The sequence below is a fragment of the Neofelis nebulosa genome, chromosome 10, assembly GCF_028018385.1.
Source record: "Neofelis nebulosa isolate mNeoNeb1 chromosome 10, mNeoNeb1.pri, whole genome shotgun sequence".
In the NCBI taxonomy this organism is placed as follows: domain Eukaryota; kingdom Metazoa; phylum Chordata; class Mammalia; order Carnivora; family Felidae; genus Neofelis; species Neofelis nebulosa.
In genome coordinates, this window is record NC_080791.1 from 60603802 (window position 1) to 60624698 (window position 20897).

General features: G+C 42.6%; 1 protein-coding gene across 3 annotated transcripts; it reads right to left on the minus strand.

Moving 5' to 3' along the window:
• Positions 1-105: 105 nt before the first annotated feature.
• TRIM68 (tripartite motif containing 68) lies at positions 106-9325 on the minus strand. Of its 3 annotated transcripts, none has more exons than XM_058687961.1 (7): positions 9255-9325; positions 6584-6718; positions 4473-4568; positions 3348-3608; positions 2355-2377; positions 1681-1781; positions 106-1478 (listed from the first exon to the last, which is right to left on the minus strand). In XM_058687961.1, the coding sequence occupies exons 2-7, from the start codon at positions 6659-6661 to the stop codon at positions 928-930; spliced, it is 1110 nt and encodes a 369-aa protein (XP_058543944.1). In that variant the 5' UTR covers positions 6662-6718; positions 9255-9325; the 3' UTR covers positions 106-927. The 3 variants fall into 3 exon arrangements, with proteins under 3 accessions (XP_058543944.1, XP_058543943.1, XP_058543945.1); XM_058687960.1 differs by having other exon boundaries at positions 6236-6718; XM_058687962.1 differs by lacking the exons at positions 6584-6718; positions 9255-9325 and adding an exon at positions 6236-6364 and having other exon boundaries at positions 4502-4568.
• Positions 9326-20897: the final 11572 nt, after the last annotated feature.

Here is a 20897-nt window from a genome sequence, read left to right on the forward strand (position 1 = left end):
TTACTATACCCATTTTCCCATTGAGGACACTTACAATCTTTCAGACATGTGGGATGTTTCAGATCCAGATGTAATGAATGATATGCAGGCATGTGACCTCAGAAGTGAGTTTGTCAATCTTGTTTCATTCGAATGTGAGAGATACTTTATAATCTTTACAATCTTCTTTCAACAGTTTTGTGAGAAGTTACTTGCTGCATTAAGGCCATTTCAGTTTCTCCATCCATAAAGTGAAAGTAAAAACAAGGCTCACAGGTTTTCTGATCCTGAGAGTCAGAGAAAAGGGCAGGACCAGGACCTACCTCTCCTTAGAGTCTGAGATACAGTGATTTTCCCAGCTTATGCTCAGAGAGGCGTGGCCTGGGCAGTGTCGCAATGCATTTCTCTAGTTAGGAGGTCAGAGAGCTGGGGTCAGATATGGGTTGCTCAGTAGCAGCAAACCTCAGGCAAAGCATCCTCTACTGGTTTAGCACAGCAACCAGCTCTGGATATGGCTCTGGGTACGGACAATTATCTTTTGGCTTTTTGGTAAACCCCACACAAAAGGTTTCCTGAAGGCTGGATCTACTTCATAACCCTCACTGACTTAATTATGGCACCAATGAGGATCAGGGAAGAAGAGCACGAGCTACAGACAGGACAAAGTCCTGACTCTTAACACCAACAGGTTATCTTACAACTGCTCTGATCCTCACCCTCAGCCCTGTCATACTTCCCTCATGGGGGTGTCACGCTCATTTGACTGAGCCTCAACTTTTTCAGATGAGTGACTTTGGCCAAGTAGCAACAGACCACTGAGCCAGGCAAAGGACTCCCTGGATCCTAGGCTCAGCTAAGTTCAAGGGCATCTGTGTCAGAGGCCAGGTTCACCAAGACCCCTGTGGGCCAGGCAAAACTCCAAGGCCTCTGGCTAGGATGGTGGCTCAGTTAGTCCTCCTCATCCAGGGAGCAGATGGTCAGAGGAGCCGTGTTGTTAGCTCCAATGCTATAGCAAGGACTAAAGTAGGGCAGGAGACGCCCAGGGAAGGGATAGTGGGGGAAAGTGAAAATGTGGGAGCCATTGTCAGTCACATTATAGAAAGAGATATCATGGGCCTCATAATCCAGGAAGATCCCCACCCGGCGGGGAGGGACCAGCAAGGACAGGAGCGGGTATTCATCAGTGCCTGCTCGGTACTCATTTCCCTTCCGCAGCCTTATCACCCAGAATCCATAGTGGGGGGATAAATAGACCACCTCCTTCCGGTCTACATTTTCCTTGCACACTCCCAGGCCCCATTCTGACCTGTCTCCCACTTCCACCTCCCAGTAGTGCCGGCCTGAGGAGATGCACTGGCTGCCCAGGACGATATTGTAGCGGTAGAATCTCTCAGGATTGTCGGGCAGTTTCTGCTTGGTATCTCCATAACGCACGCATTTTCTGTCCTCAGACACAATGAGACGGGAATAAGCAGTGTCTGGATCCAGGCGCACATCAGCTGGGGGAAAAAGATCCTGGTTGGTGACACTGACACATGGCACAAGGCACGGGTGTGGTCTCTTTGATGAACACAGCCATGGGTTTCTCAAAGATGGGTGGGACTGAGGCTAGCTGGGGCATCCAGGTGGCACTGAACCATTTTCTTTCTCTAGGAGGGGTCCCTCCCACTGCCCATCATAACCTTTCCTAGTATTCATTACCTGCGTATGTCTTCAAAATCTCTCTTAGCCCCGGCACACGGCAATCTGTCTTTAGCTCAAGGGAGACTGGTTCTGGTCGCTGTAGGCTCCAAGACTTGCTCCTGGCAGAGAAGTGGTGACCCTTGAGGCCAGAAGACCCTTGGGGCCATCTGGGCCTTCCCTTACTACAGGAAAGATGGGCTTGGCCAGGGACAGTCAGTGGGGTGCCCCTCCACAGCAACAACAGGCAAAGCAGAGATGTCATGATTATTTGCCTGAGCCTGAATGGATTGTGGTACAGAGAGAACAAACACATTTTGTGCTGGGGGAGGGTCAGATGTGTAATGGGTGCTGGGAGAGGCAGCAGCGTGCCACAAAGGAGGAAGGCCAATACCCAGGCTGGAGCACCAATGGAGACATCTTTTTTCCTTCTTGGGCAACCTACTTAAGACTACATATTTTATAACTTTACCTGAAATTCTTATTGGAACTACTGGAAATGAATTTGACCGACTACAAAGAAGGAAGAAGGCTGATGAACAAAGCTTCTTTAGCAAATGTAAGAAAAGATGATTATGGACCAGCAGCCACTCTTCTGTAGGTATGGGGTCTACATTTCTTCCCTACTTCTGCCTCTGGTTGGGCCCCACTATTCTTCACAGGGCTGCCTTGGAGCTCCAAGGATGTGAACATACCTGTTTAAGATTTCCTGAATACCCTAGAAGGAGAAAAAAAATGCAGCACATGAGTATGTGCTATTCCCTTTTTTTTTAATTTTATTTTTTAAAATTTATATCCAAATTAGTTAGCATATAGAACAGTGATTTCAGGAGTTGATTCCTTAGTGCCCCTTACCCATTTAGCCCACCCCCATCCCACAACCCCTCCAGTAACCCTCAATTTGTTCTCCATATTTATGAGTCTCTTCTGTTTTGTCCCGCTCCATGTTTTTATTTTTGCTTCCCTTCCCTTATGTTCATCTGTTTTGTCTCTTCAAGTCCTCATATGAGTGAAGTCATATGATTTTTGTCTTTCTCTGACTAATTTCACTTAGTTCCATTCACATAGTTGCAAATGGCAAGATTTCATTCTTTTGGATTGCCAAGTAATACTCCACCGTATATATATACCACAACTTCTTTATCCATTCATCCATCAATGGACATTCGGCTCTTTCCATACTTTGGCTATTGTTGATAGTGCTGCTATAAACATGGGGGTGCATGTCCCTTCGAAACAGCCCACCTGTATCCTGGGTGGGATATTGCTGGGTCGTAGGGTAGTTCTATTTTTAATTTTTTTGAGAAACCTCCAGACTGTTTTCCAGAGTGGCTGCACCAGCTTGCATTCCTAGAGTATGTGCTATTCCTTGGAGGGACCAGATAACACCGAGCCCTGGGAGGGGGTTTCTCTAAGGGAAAGGGAGGTGGAGAGCAAGGCTGGACTGGTTGACTTCAGGCTCCACCTTGACTCTCAGGCCAGAGGGGAAGGACTGGTATGAAGCCAGAGCTGCCTGAGCACTGCCCTACCTGCAATGTGACAAAAGGTCATGCCAGGCATTAGCAGAGGGGAGAAGGTATATGGGATCAATGTCTGACAGGCTCTGGTGAAGACTAGCTAATTCTCTCCTGGAGTCCCATGCCACCTTTAGCTCTCATTCAAAGTTCCCAAGAAAACCCACCACTTACCTGCAGCATCCAGCGGACAGGCCTCTGAGACCTCTCTTCCAGCTCTGCAATCATCCCCCACAGCACCCGACTCTGCTGGATGAGCTCATTACGATTCTGCTCCAGTTTTTGCACGGTCTCCCCCTCTTCTTGCTCTAGGCTGGTGAGGGCTGCCGCTGCTTCTACCTCCAGTTGCCGACCTGGTGGCTGTTTTTTCTTTAATAATCGCCGATATTTCTCAAACTCCCACATGATACTCTGCTTTCGGGTTTCTACCTGGATCTATAGAGCCAGGACCAGAAATCAGTACTGCTACTTCTTGTAAGGGCCATCCAGGACTGAGGGAACTGGCACATGCATACACACATACTCTGGCATGTGCTGGTACCAACTGTGTATCAGGCCCTGCAGAAGCCAAGATGAAGGATACTGATTTTCCTACCTCTCCGTTCCCAGAGCAACAGTACATGCTTCTGGGTCCCTATTACTACTCTTCTTGACCCTAGTGGGGCCCAGGATATTATCTTGGTACTCTATGCTCTAGACTCTTTTCTATTTTCAGAATAATATATTCTACCTTCAGAATAATGACCAGGAGGATTACACTTAGATCTCTAAGGCAGTGTGACTTTACACTGTTAGTGTTGCTCCTTATGGATATTCTATCAATTCAATATGCTCTTTTAGGTTGGTTCAATGTTACCTCCTGTGGATCAAAAGTTCTGACGGTTTGGTAGTTAATGGTTCTCAAACTTATTACAGGGATGATTATCCAATATTCTAGTAACTTAACTTTTAGTAAATATGCTCTCACTGGGGAAAGTGAAACAGAAACAATGTATTACTAAGCATTATATAAATCTTACCAGTGTGAACTTATGCATACCTGAATTATGTAGTTTTCCTTTCTCACATGTGAGGACACAAACCCAGAGGTCATCCCTTTATCACTATCAAGAAACTGAAATTGAGAGGGTACATAGCCTGCCTGAGGCCACACACTTGGTAGAGAATGCTGGTTGGAGGACCCCAGGGTCTCTGACTTGAATGCTGCATCTGGCCTCATACAGATGAGGAGGCTACCGCAGGCCAGCTCCAGGAAAACACAGGGACCACACAGTCTCCCCTCCCCAGGTGGCAACCTGCCTTCCAGCTGGCAGTTCGCTTCCTCTCACCAACTTCCAGCTTCCAGGCCTCATCTTGCTCTTTTTTCAGATGCTCCAAAGCCTCGTGGAGTTTCCACTGAAAGAAATAAAAACCTCATGAGGACACTTCAGGCAGCCCAGGTTGTCAATGAGGCTTCCTAGCACTGGCAGGAAAACAAGTGTCCCTCAGGCAGGCAGAATGAATGCTGGAGGTAAAGGGAGTGCCTGGGGTTGGTGTGGGGGACAGTGATTCCTGCCCGGATGACATTGGAGGCAGCACTCTGACCATTTCAGCTCCCACAGTTTCTAAGTTTCTGTAAAATAGAAGAAAAGGTCCATTTCCAACCTTGGACGTTCCTATCCATGCCTATTTTTATCCTTATCTGCCTTGTTATCCTATAGCCTCTTAAAAACTTGTTATTCGGAGTAATGTCCATGTGGGTTAGCAGCATTCACATTACCAGGGAGCTGCTAGAAATGTAGAATCCTGGCCTCACCCCTGACCTGCTGAATCAGAACCTGAATTGTTCACATACATATTAAAAGTAAGAAGCTCTATCCTAGAATATTACCACAAGAGATTACTGCTGGAAAGCATAAAGTGTTCTGATCATAATATTAACCATTTTATTAAAGATTTGCCAGGTGCCACATGTGGCTTCAGCACTAAACCTACATTTAGTGCTCACAACCCTTGAGTATTATCCCTATTTTGTAGATAAGAAAACTGAGGCTCGGTTACTGAACTCCCCAAGGTCATTCAGCTAGTAAATAGCTGGGCTGGGATTTAACTCCGCTCTCTAACTGCTATGCCAATATTTCACTGCCTCCCTATTTTAAAACTCAAAATAAAATGAACTAGGAAGTGCTTCTAATTTTTTAGAAATCATTTTTTCATAGAAAAACACCTAATTCGGGAGATTTGTTTTACACTCTTACATTCTAAACTCAACTTCAAGAAAGAGAAGACCAGTACGAGATCAGTGGATCACAGAATCACTGGGATAATGAATCTGATAAAGATAGGTCAGTATGGGCATCTGGAAAAAGAGCAAGAAGCTGGAAACTGATGGGGGGAGCTATAGAAAAGGAGCAGCAGGTGTAACAGAAATGACCCCCCCCCCCAAAAAAAAAATAAAAAGAGTAGGGAAAGGAGAAAGAACACTGGATGAAGAGCAAGAAGACCGAAGTCCCAGCCTTTGATCTTCCTTTAACTTATTTAACCTAAAGTCAGACATGCCTTATAATGTAATATTAGATAATCCCACTTAATCCTAAATGACTCAGCCATGGTCCCTTCCAGCTCTAAAATCATTTATCATGATCTCAAATTTCTAAACCTCAGTTTTGTAGATAAAGGACAGAGTTGAGGTGACTATTGCCAAATGATTATTTGTGGCATTTCTAAGAGGAGTTTGCAGATTTTGCTGGGTGTGGCCTTGACTGCTTCATGCCCAAACTCATTCAAGGCTCTCAGAACCTCAGCCAAACCAAACTGGTCTCCTTCAAATTCTCAGTAAGGAAAGCATGTTTGGGCTAGGCATTAAGCCATGCTAGGCTCAGGGATAGGGTGTGGAAGCAGGAGGAAAGGAAATGCAAGGAGAGGTGTGGCTCACTGTATCTGGTCCCCAGGATCAGTGGGTGTGAGGAGTCAAGGGAATCAGCTCTCACTTAGTCTCTGGGGCTCCTGGTCAAGTCCTTGATCTAGAGACAGCCAAGAGTGGGGCAGAGGAGAGACTGGGGTGGCTGGCCTCCATCTCCTACCTTATACTCCCAGGTGGCATCCTCCATAGGCACAACACTGTGGTCCTCATGCTCAGGGGACTGGCTGCAGGCCTCACACATGATCAGGCCATCCACTTTGCAGAACATCTTTAGCTGTTCCCTGTGAAGCTCACACACATCACCCTTCAGCCCCATTCCTGGATGCAGCCCTAGCAGACGAACTTTTTCTACAACATTGGCCAGCTGCCAATTAGGCCGCAGATTCCTTGGCTGGACAGGAGCCCGGCAGAGGGGACAGGTGTAACCCCAGTTCTGGGATTCTCCTGGAACCTCCCAGAGTCCAGAGAGACAGCTGTGGCAGAAGCTGTGACCACAGTCGATGCTCACAGGCTCCCTCAGAAAGGTCATGCAGATGGGACAGGCCACTTCTTCCACGATGGCTTCCACCAATGCTGCAGGATCCATGGCTCCTTCTCACTCCCTCCTCAGAACATGAATAAAGCCAGGCAGAGGTAGTCAAGGCTGAGAAGGAAAGAAAAAAAAACAAAACAAAAAAACAACAGATAAAAATGTTCTGTTGAAGAGCAAAGGGATCAGCAAAAAGGATAGTGATTGAAAAAAGCTAACTTTCACCTTTGGATCCTTTATTGACCCTATTTAATAAGTGTTGGCCTTCCCAACTGAAGTTCTGACTGAGTCATATTATTCATACCATGGTAGAGACAGCTGGGGTGCCTAAGTGAGTGGATATTGGGAGTTTTCTGTTTTCATTCATTTGGTCATCCCTCCTCTGAGTTTGTTCACCAGACCATTCCCATTCTACTTCAATCACATTCTCCAAACCAGCTTTGTTTCTCTTGAGCTTGGTAAAGGTCCCCAAAAATGTGATGTTTCAGTATCCAAAATAAGGCCAGAAATACCCCTAGGTATATATACTTCAAGGTGCAGAAAAGATAATAATACTAGATGCCCATTGCCTATATGCTTAGTTTGTTTTCTTGTGTTGCATATTTAAGTGTAAAGTATAAGGGAACCAGCAATATTTTCTCCACACCCTCTAAAGCTCTGCCCATTTCTCCAGCACTAATATTCACTAAGATGACAAAACACTTTCCTCAGCCTTCAGTGATATGTTTAGAAGCAAAGATGAAATAACACCCATTGCAAGATAAAAACACAGGTCATCTGATGACAGTCAAATCCAAATTGATGAAGGCACTACCCCAGCAAGAAACCTGAGATTTTTGCCAGGGCCAGATATGAATATGGAACTTGCAGGCTCTTGGCTCAGTAGGCAATATTTGTTTGTTCACTTCCCAAGTTTGTGTGTTCCTGGCTAGAATCTGTAAAGGGAAGAGCCATGTTGGTCTTAGTCACAGCTGTATCCTCAGTGCCTAAACAGTGCCTGCCATGCCATTATTGTTGAATAAATATTTGTGGAATGAATAAACCAGGTAGGTATAGGAAATAGCTCCTAGACACAAAATGCTTTTATAATTTGTCAGGTAATTGAGAGCATATCATACAGTAATAAAAACAGCAAACACTCCTTAAGCACCTCCACTATGCTCCAGGCACTTTTCTGAGTACTTTACACAGATTAACTCAGTTTATTTCACAACCCTAAACAGAAACCATTATATTACTGTTCTCCTTTTACAGATGCTTGGCCCTGGGCTCCACCATTCTATCTTGGGCAAATTACTTAACCTCTCTAGCTTCAGGGTAGAATAAAATTTCAAGCGAGAGAAATCACTGTGGTTTAGGGTAGTCCAGTAGGCTTCCTGAAGAAACTGGAGCAGTTAGATTTTGCAGGGCTCTCTGCAGGCCTTCTCATCGACCTCCCTGCCTCCTGATTGTCTACCTCCCAGTATCACTGCCAAACCGTGGGATCCAGTATCCTAAAACCTAGTTTTGTGAAATCACTCACCTACTGAGAGCCTCTCCTGGTTCCCCACCACCAGTCCAATAGGAATCTCTCTCTTCACCCCTGAAACAGCAACTATGCCCAGTTAAGCAAAGGGAGAAACTTCCACGCTTTCCTGAACCCATGTCTTCAGGGTTATTTCTATTTTTGCAGCTTGAAATGACTTCTCCGTGATCCTCCTCTTAACATCATTTGATACACAGACACACATATGTTTATCACCTTACTTCTCACACTAAAAGTTTCATGAGGATAAGGATATTCTCTTATTTTGTTCACTACTATATCCATCAAGAAGAGTTGCTTCAAACATTTTTTCAATATGAAAGAATTAGTGTATATATAGTAGCTTGGAAGTGGAATATCCTCATCTAATACAGAGGGGCACCAAGAGCTACCACCTAAAGTTGGCACAAAAGTAGTTATTATCTATGATTTAAAGCAACAAAGATCAACAGGAGAATGCAAATAGAAATCGAAAACTGAGAACATGGTGGCAGTAGAGAGGTAAGGAAAAGAAATATCCAAATAATAAATCAAGAAAAAACAGCAAAGCATATCTTAAGATTTCAGAGTCATAAAGATCTAAATATGAAAAAGTTGAAAGTGGTGGCCTCTGTAAGAAGGACAGCGGCAGGGAGCTATTGCTCTTCCACATAAGACCTGCTTTATTGGTTTATTTTTTATTATACATAAATTACTTTCACAAAAGTTGAATTATTAGACGTTTAATTGCTTCAACCTTGCCTTTGCCGGGGTGGGGGTAGGGTGGCAATCTGGGAAAGGCATTTGAGGGCGGAGAGCTGAGCGTGGAAAAACCTCGAGAGGAGGGATCAGAGCTGAGAGAGGGCGAGGGAGGCGGTGACCCCCGGGTTTCGGGAGCAGAGGGGGATGGTAACCTCCTGGCTGCACGACGCGGGGCAGGGCCCGCGGAATGAGGACGGGTGGGGACAGAAAAAGGTGAGCCTGCAGGACCGCTGACTTCGGAACGGGAATAGCTGTCACCCACCTCCCTCCTCAGCCGGGACTAGCGCCCCGCGGCAGAAACTGAAAGAGTAGACAGGCGCCAGGTTCCCGCGGCTGCGTGCCCCCAGCGACCCGAGCCGCTGGTTCAGCCAGCGTAACACTTACCGCCGGCCGGAGATGAAGGCCCCAAAGCTGCCAGCTCCTCTGCCTCTCCAGCAGGGCTCCTAGGCTCCGCCCGCAGGACCGGAGCCAATGAGCGGCGGGCAGGGCCCGGGATCGCAGTGGGAGAAACCAATCACAGGCAGGGATCGAGACAATCCTAGCCAATCGGAGGTTGGCTCTCGGAGCGCTAGTGTTTTTTTCTGCTACGTGGGTTTTTCTGGCTCATTCCGCTCAGAGGCTCTTAAACTGTGAAGGGGCCCAGGAGTTAGTCCCAGGACAGGTGGAAGGGTTGAGAATCGCGAACGACGACCCCCAGGCCCTGCTGACTCTGGTCCTGAGGAACCTCGCGGTCTCACCCTTCCTCTCCGGCTGACTAGAGGCTTTTCACAGCGAGCCTTGTTCCTTTTGGGTAATAGCACCGGACCTAATACTATTCATTTGCCAGTTTTCTGTGTTAAAGTCGGCGGCATATGAGGTCAGTCACGAGTAGTTCTGTGACCCAATTTAGCAGGGCTGGGCACACATATGCAGTTTTCTGTACGATGAGCGACCTCTCCTGGCTCCAGGCTGCAGGCACAGGGTTCTCATGAAAAAACCCTCCTGAATTTTCCTGGCGAACTCTTACCACTTATTGCCATAATCCACTTTAAAGTTAGAGGCAGAGATGGAGATTAAAGAGTGCGCTTGTCTTGATGTATGGAAGGGTTGAATCATTATGTTGTACACTGGAAACTAATAATAACAATGTATGTTAACTAACTGGAAGCAAAATAAATACTTCTAAAAAAAGTTAGAAACAGATATTGGGAGCTGGTAGAGTAGAAGTGGAATCTCTGATTACAAATTGTCATTGATTTTTTTTTTTAATTTTTAAAAGACTGGTACCCTTCTCTCAGCCAAAGACACAGATACTGTCGTGTGCACACACAAACTGCTATTTTAAGGCAGTGTTTTGGGTTTTTCTTTGTACTCACAGCACCTTATCCTTTTCCTGATACTTAGGTGTTTACTGGATAAGCAAGGCATAGCCTGTCCACGTGGAGAGTAACCAGGAAATGCTCCAATTGAAACCCAGTTCCAAATGATTTCATTGCTGGGTCTGTACGCTTTGGATCCTCATGCCAATGTCAGGGTCCAGACCATGGTTGGAACAATGAAGAGTGAGGACCAGAAAATTCCTGAAATAAATGAGCAAATAAAAGAAAAAAGATGTCACTGATGTCTGAGTTACACCCTCTTCCTCACCTGATTCTAGAGAAATGACTGCCCTAACAGAAGAGTGAATGGGCTAGTGAAACAAGCCACTTTAAACTTTTATTGAGCATCAGCTTTTTGCAGCTCTTGTACTGGATGCTGGGATTACAGCTATTGGCCAGATAGTGTCTGCTCTTCAGGAGCTCAAGATCAAGTCAGCTGTGCTCTGGAGCTTTGGTGAAATTGAACTAGTTAATGGGGGAGATCCTTTTCATTTGTAACTTGCAACTGTCCATGACCATGACTGACTCTCAAAGGCCCAGACAAAAGGGCACCTTAGGGTTGCTGGGGGAGAGGGCTTGTGTTCACCAAGGGAAGGCTGGAAGGAGAGCATTTGAAGACCTATCAGCCTGTCACCTGTGCAGAGAAGGTGTCCTTTCCAGCCTCACTAAGGGTGCCTTGTTTGCTGTGAAAAGCAGACATGTGTATGCAGGAGAGGCTCTGTTTTGGAGACATTGCAAGGCTATAACTGCAGACTGCAATCCTCTGCCTGAATCCAAGACAGACCAGGACAAGGTGAGTGGCTAGCTGTAAGATTGTGTCTATGCTGTGGGAGAAGAATGTTACCATAGGAAAAGCAAAGACTGAGAACTGATTGGGAGGCAGGGAAGGAAGTGAGGGCATTGAGGAAGTGGGGCTAAGGAAGGGGTAGGGAAGCTGGTACAGTCCCTGAAGCCTCACTAGGCTTCATTCAAGCTTAGGCTTGAACTTTAGAGGGTAGGAGATAGTTGCCTCTGCTACTGGCATAACAATCAGAAGGAAAAGCTGTGATGGGTGGAGGCTAAGAGAAGTGTCTCTCAGACAATGGATGCTTGCCCCACTGTACCTCAGAAGTCTCGTTCTCGACCTCTTATAATAGAGTAAGACCTCCTGCTCCTCCAGTGTTTTCAGTTGTTGTCAGTTTCCAGAAAGCAAAGCTGACACTTACCCAGGGTCAAAGTAGGGAAGTTAGGGTTTCCCTCCCCCATCCACTCAGCGTTAGCCCAAGCTAAGAGGGAAGAAATCCCAGCTCAGAGCAGACCTTTGTTAACACTCTCAGTCTGGGGAAGAGAGTCAGGGATGGAGGGGCAAGAGGAGCCTAGAAGCTAACACCTAGAATTCTGTCTAGAGGAGGTGGAGAGCCTTCTTCGAAGTGCTCCTGAGTCACTGGAGGCCAGTGAAAGTGATTAGGAAGTCTCTAAGAGTGTGTATTAGCTATTAGGCATCCCAAGAGACTGAGAACAGGATGTAGAGAAGGGAGCAGCTGTAGAAGCAAAGGAAAGGAGCAATAGTAGGAAGAAGACCTACTTCGGTGTGGCTTCAGCATGAGATGCCATGAATGGAAGTACAGCACATGTATGTGTGTTTGTGTATGTGTGATGTTTTAAAAAGAATACGTTTTTATATTATGTTTTATTTATAGTTACCAAGATATATTTATACTGGTGATAGTTGCATATAACAGTCAGGAAGGAGTCTGGATGGTTGACTGCAGAACGAGTCATACAAATACTGTTAATGGTTTTGATCTTCGTGTTATGTTGGATTAAAAAATAATACGAAATAGCTTTACAGTTCATTGTATTGGTATCTATTTAGATTTCTTTAAATTTTGAATGTTTCAGTAAGTAGTTTTCCTCAGTATCAGTGTTTCCATGATTTATGAATGTACAATTATGCAAAGTTGTGATATTGTGATTTATAATAAGAAATATATGTTTGGTCTTTCCTATGTTTGGCTCCTAAAACCTTTGGAATTTTCTCTGTGATGAGAGCCACAAAGGCGTCTATTGTTATGTTAATGAGATGACTTTTGGACCTCACCTAAGGATGGGGGCTGGTTGCCAAGAAAACCTACAGGTTTTTTAGAGGGCTGTAAGTTTCAGTCTTGCCCTCTGGCCTACCTCTGATCACCAGGGGAAGAGAGAAGGGTTAGAGGTTGAATCAATCACTGGTGGCCAAAGATTTATTTAATCAGTCATGCCTCTGTAATGAAGCCTCCATAAAAACCCAAGAGGACAGAGTTGGGAGAGTTTCTGGGTTGGTGAATGTGTGGAGGTTCTGGGAGAGTCCCGCCCCTGGAGAGGAAATGGAAACTTTGTGTCCTTTTCTTTTTTTTTTTTTATTTTATTTTTTATTTTTTTTTATTTTTAAAAAAATTTTTTTTTTTCAACGTTTTTTATTTATTTTTGGGACAGAGAGAGACAGAGCATGAACGGGGGAGGGGCAGAGAGAGAGGGAGACACAGAATCGGAAACAGGCTCCAGGCTCCGAGCCATCAGCCCAGAGCCTGAAGCGGGGCTCGAACTCACGGACCGCGAGATCGTGACCTGGTTGAAGTCGGACGCTTAACCGACTGCGCCACCCAGGCGCCCCCTTTGTGTCCTTTTCTGTAGCTTGCCCTGTGCATCTCTTTCATATGGCTGTTTCCGAGTTATATGCTTTAATGATAAATCAGTAATCCAGTTTTGTGAACTGCTCTAGCAAATTAGTTGAACCCAAAGAGGACCTCTGGTTTATAGCCAGTAGGTAGTAGCACAGGTAACAACCTGTGTGTGTGTTGGGGGGCTGGGGGGGGGTAGAGGGGGGCCGGTCTTGTAGGACTGAACCCTTAACCTATGGATCTGATGCTTGTTTTGGGGTGGATAGTGTTAGAACTGAGTTGAATTCTCGCCCTGTATGTGTTTGAGAATTGCTTGTTCCTGTGGAAAAACCTCTTCCACTCCTTCACAGGTTGAAATTGGGTCCAGCAATCCAAATTAAACGTATTATCTTAATTTTGAGTTTTCTTCATTTCTAGACTTTTTCTTGATTATGATAGCTAATATTATGCATTTACCACTACTTTTTTTTTTTTTTTTCCCCTGAGAGACTTACCTTTATTGCTAAAGGTCTAATTTGTCATTTCACTCAAGGAGGCTGTTAATTTATGGTTATTTTAACTTTCTTTTTTCCTGATGTTATTCCTATTATATTACTCTTTATTTTACTTTTGCCCATTTTCTTTTCTTTTTTTTCACTTTTTGCATTAGTTTTTAGTTTATTTATTGGGCGTATAAAGTTTTCTCTAAATTTGTGTCAGGCTATATATCCCATAAATTGTAATGATGCTTTCATTGTCATTAAATAAACTATAACTACAGTTTTGAATGTAGTTTTCTCCAGAAATTGTTGAATTAGGTTTTTTTTTCTTTTTATTAAATCGAAGTCTAGTTGACACACAACATTGCATTAGTTTCAGGTATACAACACAGTGATTCGACAAGTTTGTATGTTATGCTATGATCACCATAAGTGAAGTTTTAAATATAGGAGTACAGTTGACCCTTGAACAGCATGAATTTGAATAGTGCAGGTCCACTTATACCTGGGTTTTTTACACTATACTACTGTAAGTGTATTATCTTCTCCTTATAATTTACCTAATAACGTTTTCTCTCCTCTAGTTTAGTTTATTGTAAGAATAATACAGTGTATAATACATGTAACATACAAAATCTGTGTCAGTCGGCTGTTTATGTTATTGGTAAGGCTTCTGGCTAACAGTAGGGTATTAGTAGTTAAGTTTTGGGGGAGTCAAAAGTTAAATGTGGGTATTTGTGCAGGGTGTATGGGGTGGCTAATGCCCTTAACCCCCACATTGTTCAAGGGTCAACTGTAATTTTTTTTAGGCTTGATATTATTTTATGACCACAATGTATAAGAATTTATTTTAAAAAGTTTTTTTTAATGTTTATTTACTTTTGAGAGAGAGACAGAGCATGAGCGGGGGAAGGGCAGAGAGAGAGGGAGACACAGAATCCAAAGCAGGCTCCAGGTTCGGAGCTGTCAGCACAGAGCCCGACGCGGGGCTCGAACCCACAAGCTGTGAGATCATGACCCTGAGCTGACGTTGGACGCTTAACCGAATGAGCCACCCAGGTGCCCCGAGAATTTATTTTTTAAATGCCATTACAACCTTGCTTCGGGAAAATATTTTGTGGCCAACTATGTAATTGTGGAATTATTCAGCAGGTGATGGAAAAGAAGGCATATTTCTATAGTAGAAAAGATTAAATTGATGTAGTTGCTTTATCAGAGCATAATAGAGTTTAGAGGGATTTGGCCAAACTCATTGCCTTGGACATGGGTAGCAGAAGGTTGAGTTAGGAACCAGCCAGCCAAAATGCTGACTAATAGTAGGGGTTGAAAGTATCAGAAACATATTTTAATCAGAGAAAGGACTTACTAAGCAGTATTAGGTAGCTCATTGGTGATGCAGGCAGGAACATCATTAAATTACTCTGTAGAAATGTCACTACTACCTCCATTGAACATAACCAGCTCATATTTTACTTCCCATATTGGCACTAGAAACTGTCACTAGAATCTCTACCTCTGCTTTCTCTGGAAGATGGATTCTTCTATTAATAATTTTCACCTGAATGATTCAGTGTGGCATCTGCTTTTTTATGTTCTCAGCTTCTGAATCTACTTCTTGCAGGTTTGCATGATTGACAGCATTTAGATCACATGCTTCCACACACAGTAGTAGATTGGAATATTGTTCTCATCTATTTTCTTGTTAGGGCAGTGTTCAACCCCATCCAAGGTCTTATGACTCACAGTGCCTCCTGAGAGATGGAGAATATTTCCCCAGGCCATTATCAGATTTGGCAATGTGGCTGTCATGGATCATTGGAATGGGAGCTAAGGAAATGTTTCAGTTTCCTACAGACCATTTATGAGATACGCTCACACTACTTCTTCGTATTATCCCTCTGCCACAGTAAAGACATGTCCCAGAAAGGAACTCCCCCTTCAGCTTGAGTCCTGGATGAGAAGACCTGTGGATCAGAGTCCCAGCAGACTACCTGCAGCCAAGGCCATAACAAATGAATAAAAAATGTTTGTTGTAAGCTCCTGTGATTTTGGAGTTTTTGTTATGGTAGAAAAACCAATTAATTAGCCATGAAGGTGACTTTATGGTTTTCATCTTGGGGAGATGTAGAATCATAAGGAGGGAAATTCCTCAAACACAGAAAGATCAATCCAATGATGAGTGGCTGCAATGAATGACAAATTTCCACCACAAACACTAACTCTATATTCATAAAATTTAGAAAACACACATGAATTCTCAGAACAAAATGTAGTCACCATGTTGTACAATAGCATTTCCCTAGTCAAAAAGAAGTTCAGAGCCACATTGCCATCATAGGTCCTTAAAGAGAAATATAATCTTATTTATGGAGGAGGCAGAAAGGAAAAAATGAGGGAAAAAACAAAAGATTGATGGTTTCAAGTTTTCAAAATTGTTCTCTTTGTCAAAATGTGTCTATTTAGTGTCTAGAGCTAGACTCAGGAGTGTCTCTAATTAAGAAGTTGGGAGTGATGCTGATTCCCACAGAATGTGAGGTGAAAAAAAATATTTATATAAACAGTCTTCTTTTTGAGGAGAATGGTATATGAAAAACTTTTGTTTTCTCAATTTAGAAATTTTCAGTGTATCATTCTTCTCCTAATTATCAGTATGTATGTTATAAAACCGCTACATTTTCCTTTCCCTTTCCTTTGTCCCCATACTTTCCAACCATCCCATATGCAGCATTGAGAGTATGCCTTATCTAAGGATACACTATCTACTTTCTTTTGAGCAGGATGCATGATATTCAACAAAAACAAATTTCAAGCAAAGGTGAGGGCCCAACATTTCCCACAGTCCTTGTTATCTGCTTTTTTCTTTGTATTTCTCTGTATCTGCTGTGGGATTCTAAAGACTCCAGCTCTCTCCAAAGTGGCTACCGCAGCTACTTACTGGCCTGGGATTCCTGTGAGTCTGGCCTTCTTGGGAGGTTTTTCATTATTCTTTACATTCACGAGCTAGACAAATCATGACAGCTAGTTCCTGAACCAGAGCTACTATTTTCTTCCAGAACCTAAGCTTTCTGGGACCCAGAGAGGCCTATTTTGGTATAGCTATGTCTTCCTATATTCTTGCTTTTTCTCATCAAGCTTTTGTATTTTCCAGAACTTCTATAAATGTTGTCACCTCTGTTCATGGTTAGTAAGCTATGACTCTAACTTCCTTTACTATTGCATTTCCCTCTTTTTTTTGCTTCCTATCATTTCAAGCAGGTCCAGATTGTTGTTTTTTTAAACTTCTAACATTAGCAACATATCTTCTCTACCACTTGTATGAGCAACACATTTACTGGATCAAAATGTTCTCTAGTGCTCCCTCATTTGCTTTTTCAACTCAACTCCAAAGGAGGATACTCTCCTCCTTCAATTCCTGACACACCCTTAGTTTGTCTATTACCATTTCTAAAGTTCATAGGTATCCCTCTCTCTCTTCATTAATACACACTGTCACTATTTTACCTGCTAAGATGGATGAGTATACAGCTGCCACTATTGTTTCTAAGCCAATTGATTACCAAAGCAATAGCATTCTTTTAAAAAAATGTTTATTTATTTATTTTGAGAGTGGGGGGTGGGCAGAGAGAGAGGGAGAGAGAGAATCTCTAGCAGGCTCTATTTTGTCAGTGCAGAGCCCGATGCGAGGCTCTAACTCATGAACTGTGAGATCATCACCTGAGCCAAAATCAAGAGTCAGATGCCCAATGAACTGAGCCATCCAGGCACCACCCAAAGCAATGACATTCTTGTTATAGATTTCTTTTAATTATTTATTGGCCTAAGGATTTATGGTAATTTTATTCACAGCTCTTGCCCCCCTGCAATTCAAAATAAGGTTGCTTCTTTATCTGCTTACTAATGACATTTATTATTCTTGGAACCACATTACAGATCTCTGAAATACACAGCTTTGATTAGGGTGTAACTAATAAATGAACCAAGTGTGATTTTTGATGCATAGTCAATGTTCAGAGACAGATTTTGGACAAGATATGCAGTTCCTTAGAAGTTAGTTCTACCTCCATCCTGGATACAACTTAAAGGAGATTACAAAGAAGGAGAAGGAGAAGAAAACCACCAAAATTTGGGGAAACATATTATATAGTGCTATTTACTACTTCATTGTAGTAACATCTTAGAGGCCTAAAATAACCTCACTAAATCTCTAGCTACTTTGGGGTTAATTCACCCTTGGCCCACTTAGAATTACTCCACTCTTACCATTTGATGTAATGGAGAGGTTCCCTGCCTTCCAAGGCAAATCCCTGACTCCACAAATCAAGATCTTATGTATGTGGTACCATTTTCAGTTTGAGACCTAAATATGAGGGGCTTTGCTCTGCCTACAAATGGTCTTGCGAAGTGGGATAGTCCTATGCTCCTTCCCCAGTCTGCAGAGATGTGACCTGAAGGACACAGATGATTAATACAGTATAAACAGTAAAAATGGAGTTCTAATTCTGCCTGGAAATAGTCATATATAGACTCAAAAAGATATTCCTGCAAAGCCACAGAGGTCCCATAGAACATGAATAAGAACATGAATAAGAAGAGAGATTCTGGAGAGATCAGCAGGCACCAGATCATGCAGGGCTCATTCTCCTTGCTAAGAAGTTTGAGTTTTGACTTTATCTGAAGCCACAGTGAAATTTTAAGATGGAGACTGACATGTTTAGATATGAAAGTATACCAGGGAACAGGGACTTGGAATTTTCAGTAAATTGTTTAGCCACAAAGTTTATTACCAAATGGTCACTCATGAGCTTATGTACCCCAGTGTGATTTGAAGAGTTTGAAATCAAGAAAATATGTATACCTGTTCAGTGATACTTATAATCCCTTTTTTCTTCCATTAACAAAAAATTCCACACTAAGGAATTTCAGTCTTCATTGTGCCCATTGCTCTTTCCAGCAATATATAAGATTCTTATGGGTATACTGTGATCAGGCACAGTTTCCCTTAAAGTCTTTTAGGGTTTGACCCCCCAACTTTTAAGATCATTTTTATCAATTGTGAGTATGCATGAGAATAATAGATGATTTAGAGCTTTGAAATACTGCCCTCAGTGATAGTTATTCAGCCAGCACTGTGAAACATGGTCTTAGAAGTTAGAGCTCTGTACCATGCAAGACTGTGCAGTAAAAAGAAGGCCATTGTGAAATAATGCTAAGGGAAGATCAAGATTCAACATTGCATCCAAGAGGGTTTTGGGAAGATGGCAACATAACTTTGATTTCCACTTTCTAACTTTGTATGTCAAAAAATTCAACTAAGAAAATAAAATTTAACAAGAATATACGATCCTGTCACACAAAAGAGAGGAAAATTCATTCTAAAATTTGGGATTCCTGTGAATCTATTGAGAATATGGTAGAAAGCAGCTGACCTCCTTTGGGGGAAAGCTCTCATGAAACCATGTTGGAAGCCCCCACTTCAGAGCCTCCAGTATTTGACACCTGTGGAAAGAACTCTGCCTCATGTCTCCATGGGTGTTCTGGCCAGCTTACCTGGGCTATTTCTCATAACCTTCCTAAGAAAAGGCCCAACCTACTGTTCACTGAAAAGGCAGAACATTATGAGAACCTGCGTCAGCTAAGACCAGTGATTTATCAAACCATAATTCATAACCATGAGCAGATAAAAGGAAGCTAGTAATGTGGAAAAATATCAGAGCTTGAAAAAAAGATAACAAATATGAGAAATCAAATGGCCCAGTAAAAAACAGGGAAGAAACGAGAGAACCTTAAAAAAAATGAATGTGTAACATCAGTGAGAGCTGAGAAAATCCTGTCTTAAAATAAAAAGATGGCTATAGAAGAAAAGCAATGTGTAAACAATGGCAACTTGTTAGAAATAATGACAATAAAGCAGAGTGTGCAAATTTTGTAGGGAAAGTTTAGTTGGTTTTGTACCAAGAGGGGGAAGAGATAGGAGCATTTTCTTGAATCCCTAAAACTCTGAGGTGTAAATTAAAAGAGAAAAGAAAAGAAAAGGAAAGAAAAGAAGAGAAAAGAGAAAAGAAAAAAGAAAAAAAAAGAAGAGAAAAAGAAAGAAAGAAAGAAAAAGAAAGAAAGAAACTGAATAGAAGCAGAGTAGCCATTTCTTTTTGCAACAGTGTTCTGGGTAAATAGTTCAAGTCTATCATGCATAGTTCTTTGTTTTTCAGCAAATGTATAAACTTGGTCAAGAAAAGACAAGAGACATGGAGGGCAAATATAAGCATTCCAGCAGGAAAGAAAGGAGGGGATGGAATAGATGGAATGAACAATAGTCAAGGAAATAACTAGGAAAAAATTTCCATAAGCTAAAGACCCAAGTTTAAAGATGCTTGCTCATTCATAAAATGAAAGATCCATACCTAGATAATTTTGGATGAAATTTCTGAACCCTAAGAAAAATGAAACTATTTGGCATGCATCTAGACAGATATACTTGCAAAGTAATGCTAAATCATAGTGGCTAGCATGTAAGCTCCACAAAAGCATTTACCTGTTCTGTTCACTGATATATTTCCATCAATTAGAAGAGTACGTGTCACATATAAGTAAATATTCATGAATGAATTAGCTGGCATTAAGAAATCAATCTTTACCCGAGGTCATGAAAATATTCTTTTATATTACTTTGGAAAATTTAATTGCTTTGCCTTTTATACTTCTGTTTACAAAAAATTGATATTTGTGAGTGGTATGAGATCAGGGTTCAAGTTTAACTTTTTCCATATGGATATTCAGCAGTTCTGGTACCACTTATTAAAAGTAGCCTCCTTTCCTTGGGGTGCCTGGGTGGCTCAGTCGGTTAAGTGTCAGACTCTTGATTTCTGTTCAAGTCATGATCTCATAGTTGGTAGGATCCAGCTCTGCCCCGGCTCCGTGCTGACAGCTCAGAGTCTGCTTGGGATTCTCTCAGTCTTCCTCTCTGTCTGCCACCCCCACTCCCCCCCCCCCCCCACTTGCATGTGGGCGCTTTCCTCATTGTCACATAGTGCTACCATTGTCATATAACAACTGGCTGTAAATCAGTAGGTGTGCTTCTGGGCTTTTATTTCTAGCATTGGCCCAGTTGTCCATCCTGCACCAGTATCACACTTTCATAATTATTATAGCTTCATAATAAGTCTTGATATTTGATCTATCAAGTTTTCCCATGTTGGCTCTATTTTTTTTTTAATGTTTATTTATTTTTGAAAGAGAGACAGAGCACGAGCAGGGGAGGGGAAGAGAGAGAGGGAAACACAGAATCTGAAGCAGGCTTCAGGCTCTGAGCTGTCAGCACAGAGCCTCATGTGGGGCTCGAACCCATGAACCCGTGAGATCATGACCTGAGCCGAGGTTGGGCTCTCAACTGACTGAGCCACCCAGGCACCCCGCATGTTAGTTCTATTCTTTAAGAGTGTTGTGGCTATTTTTAACCATTTATATTTTGCTATAAATTTTTAATTAAACTTATCAGGTTCTGCAAAATGAGCTTTTAGGATATTATTAAGATTGCATTGAATCTGTAGAAAAATT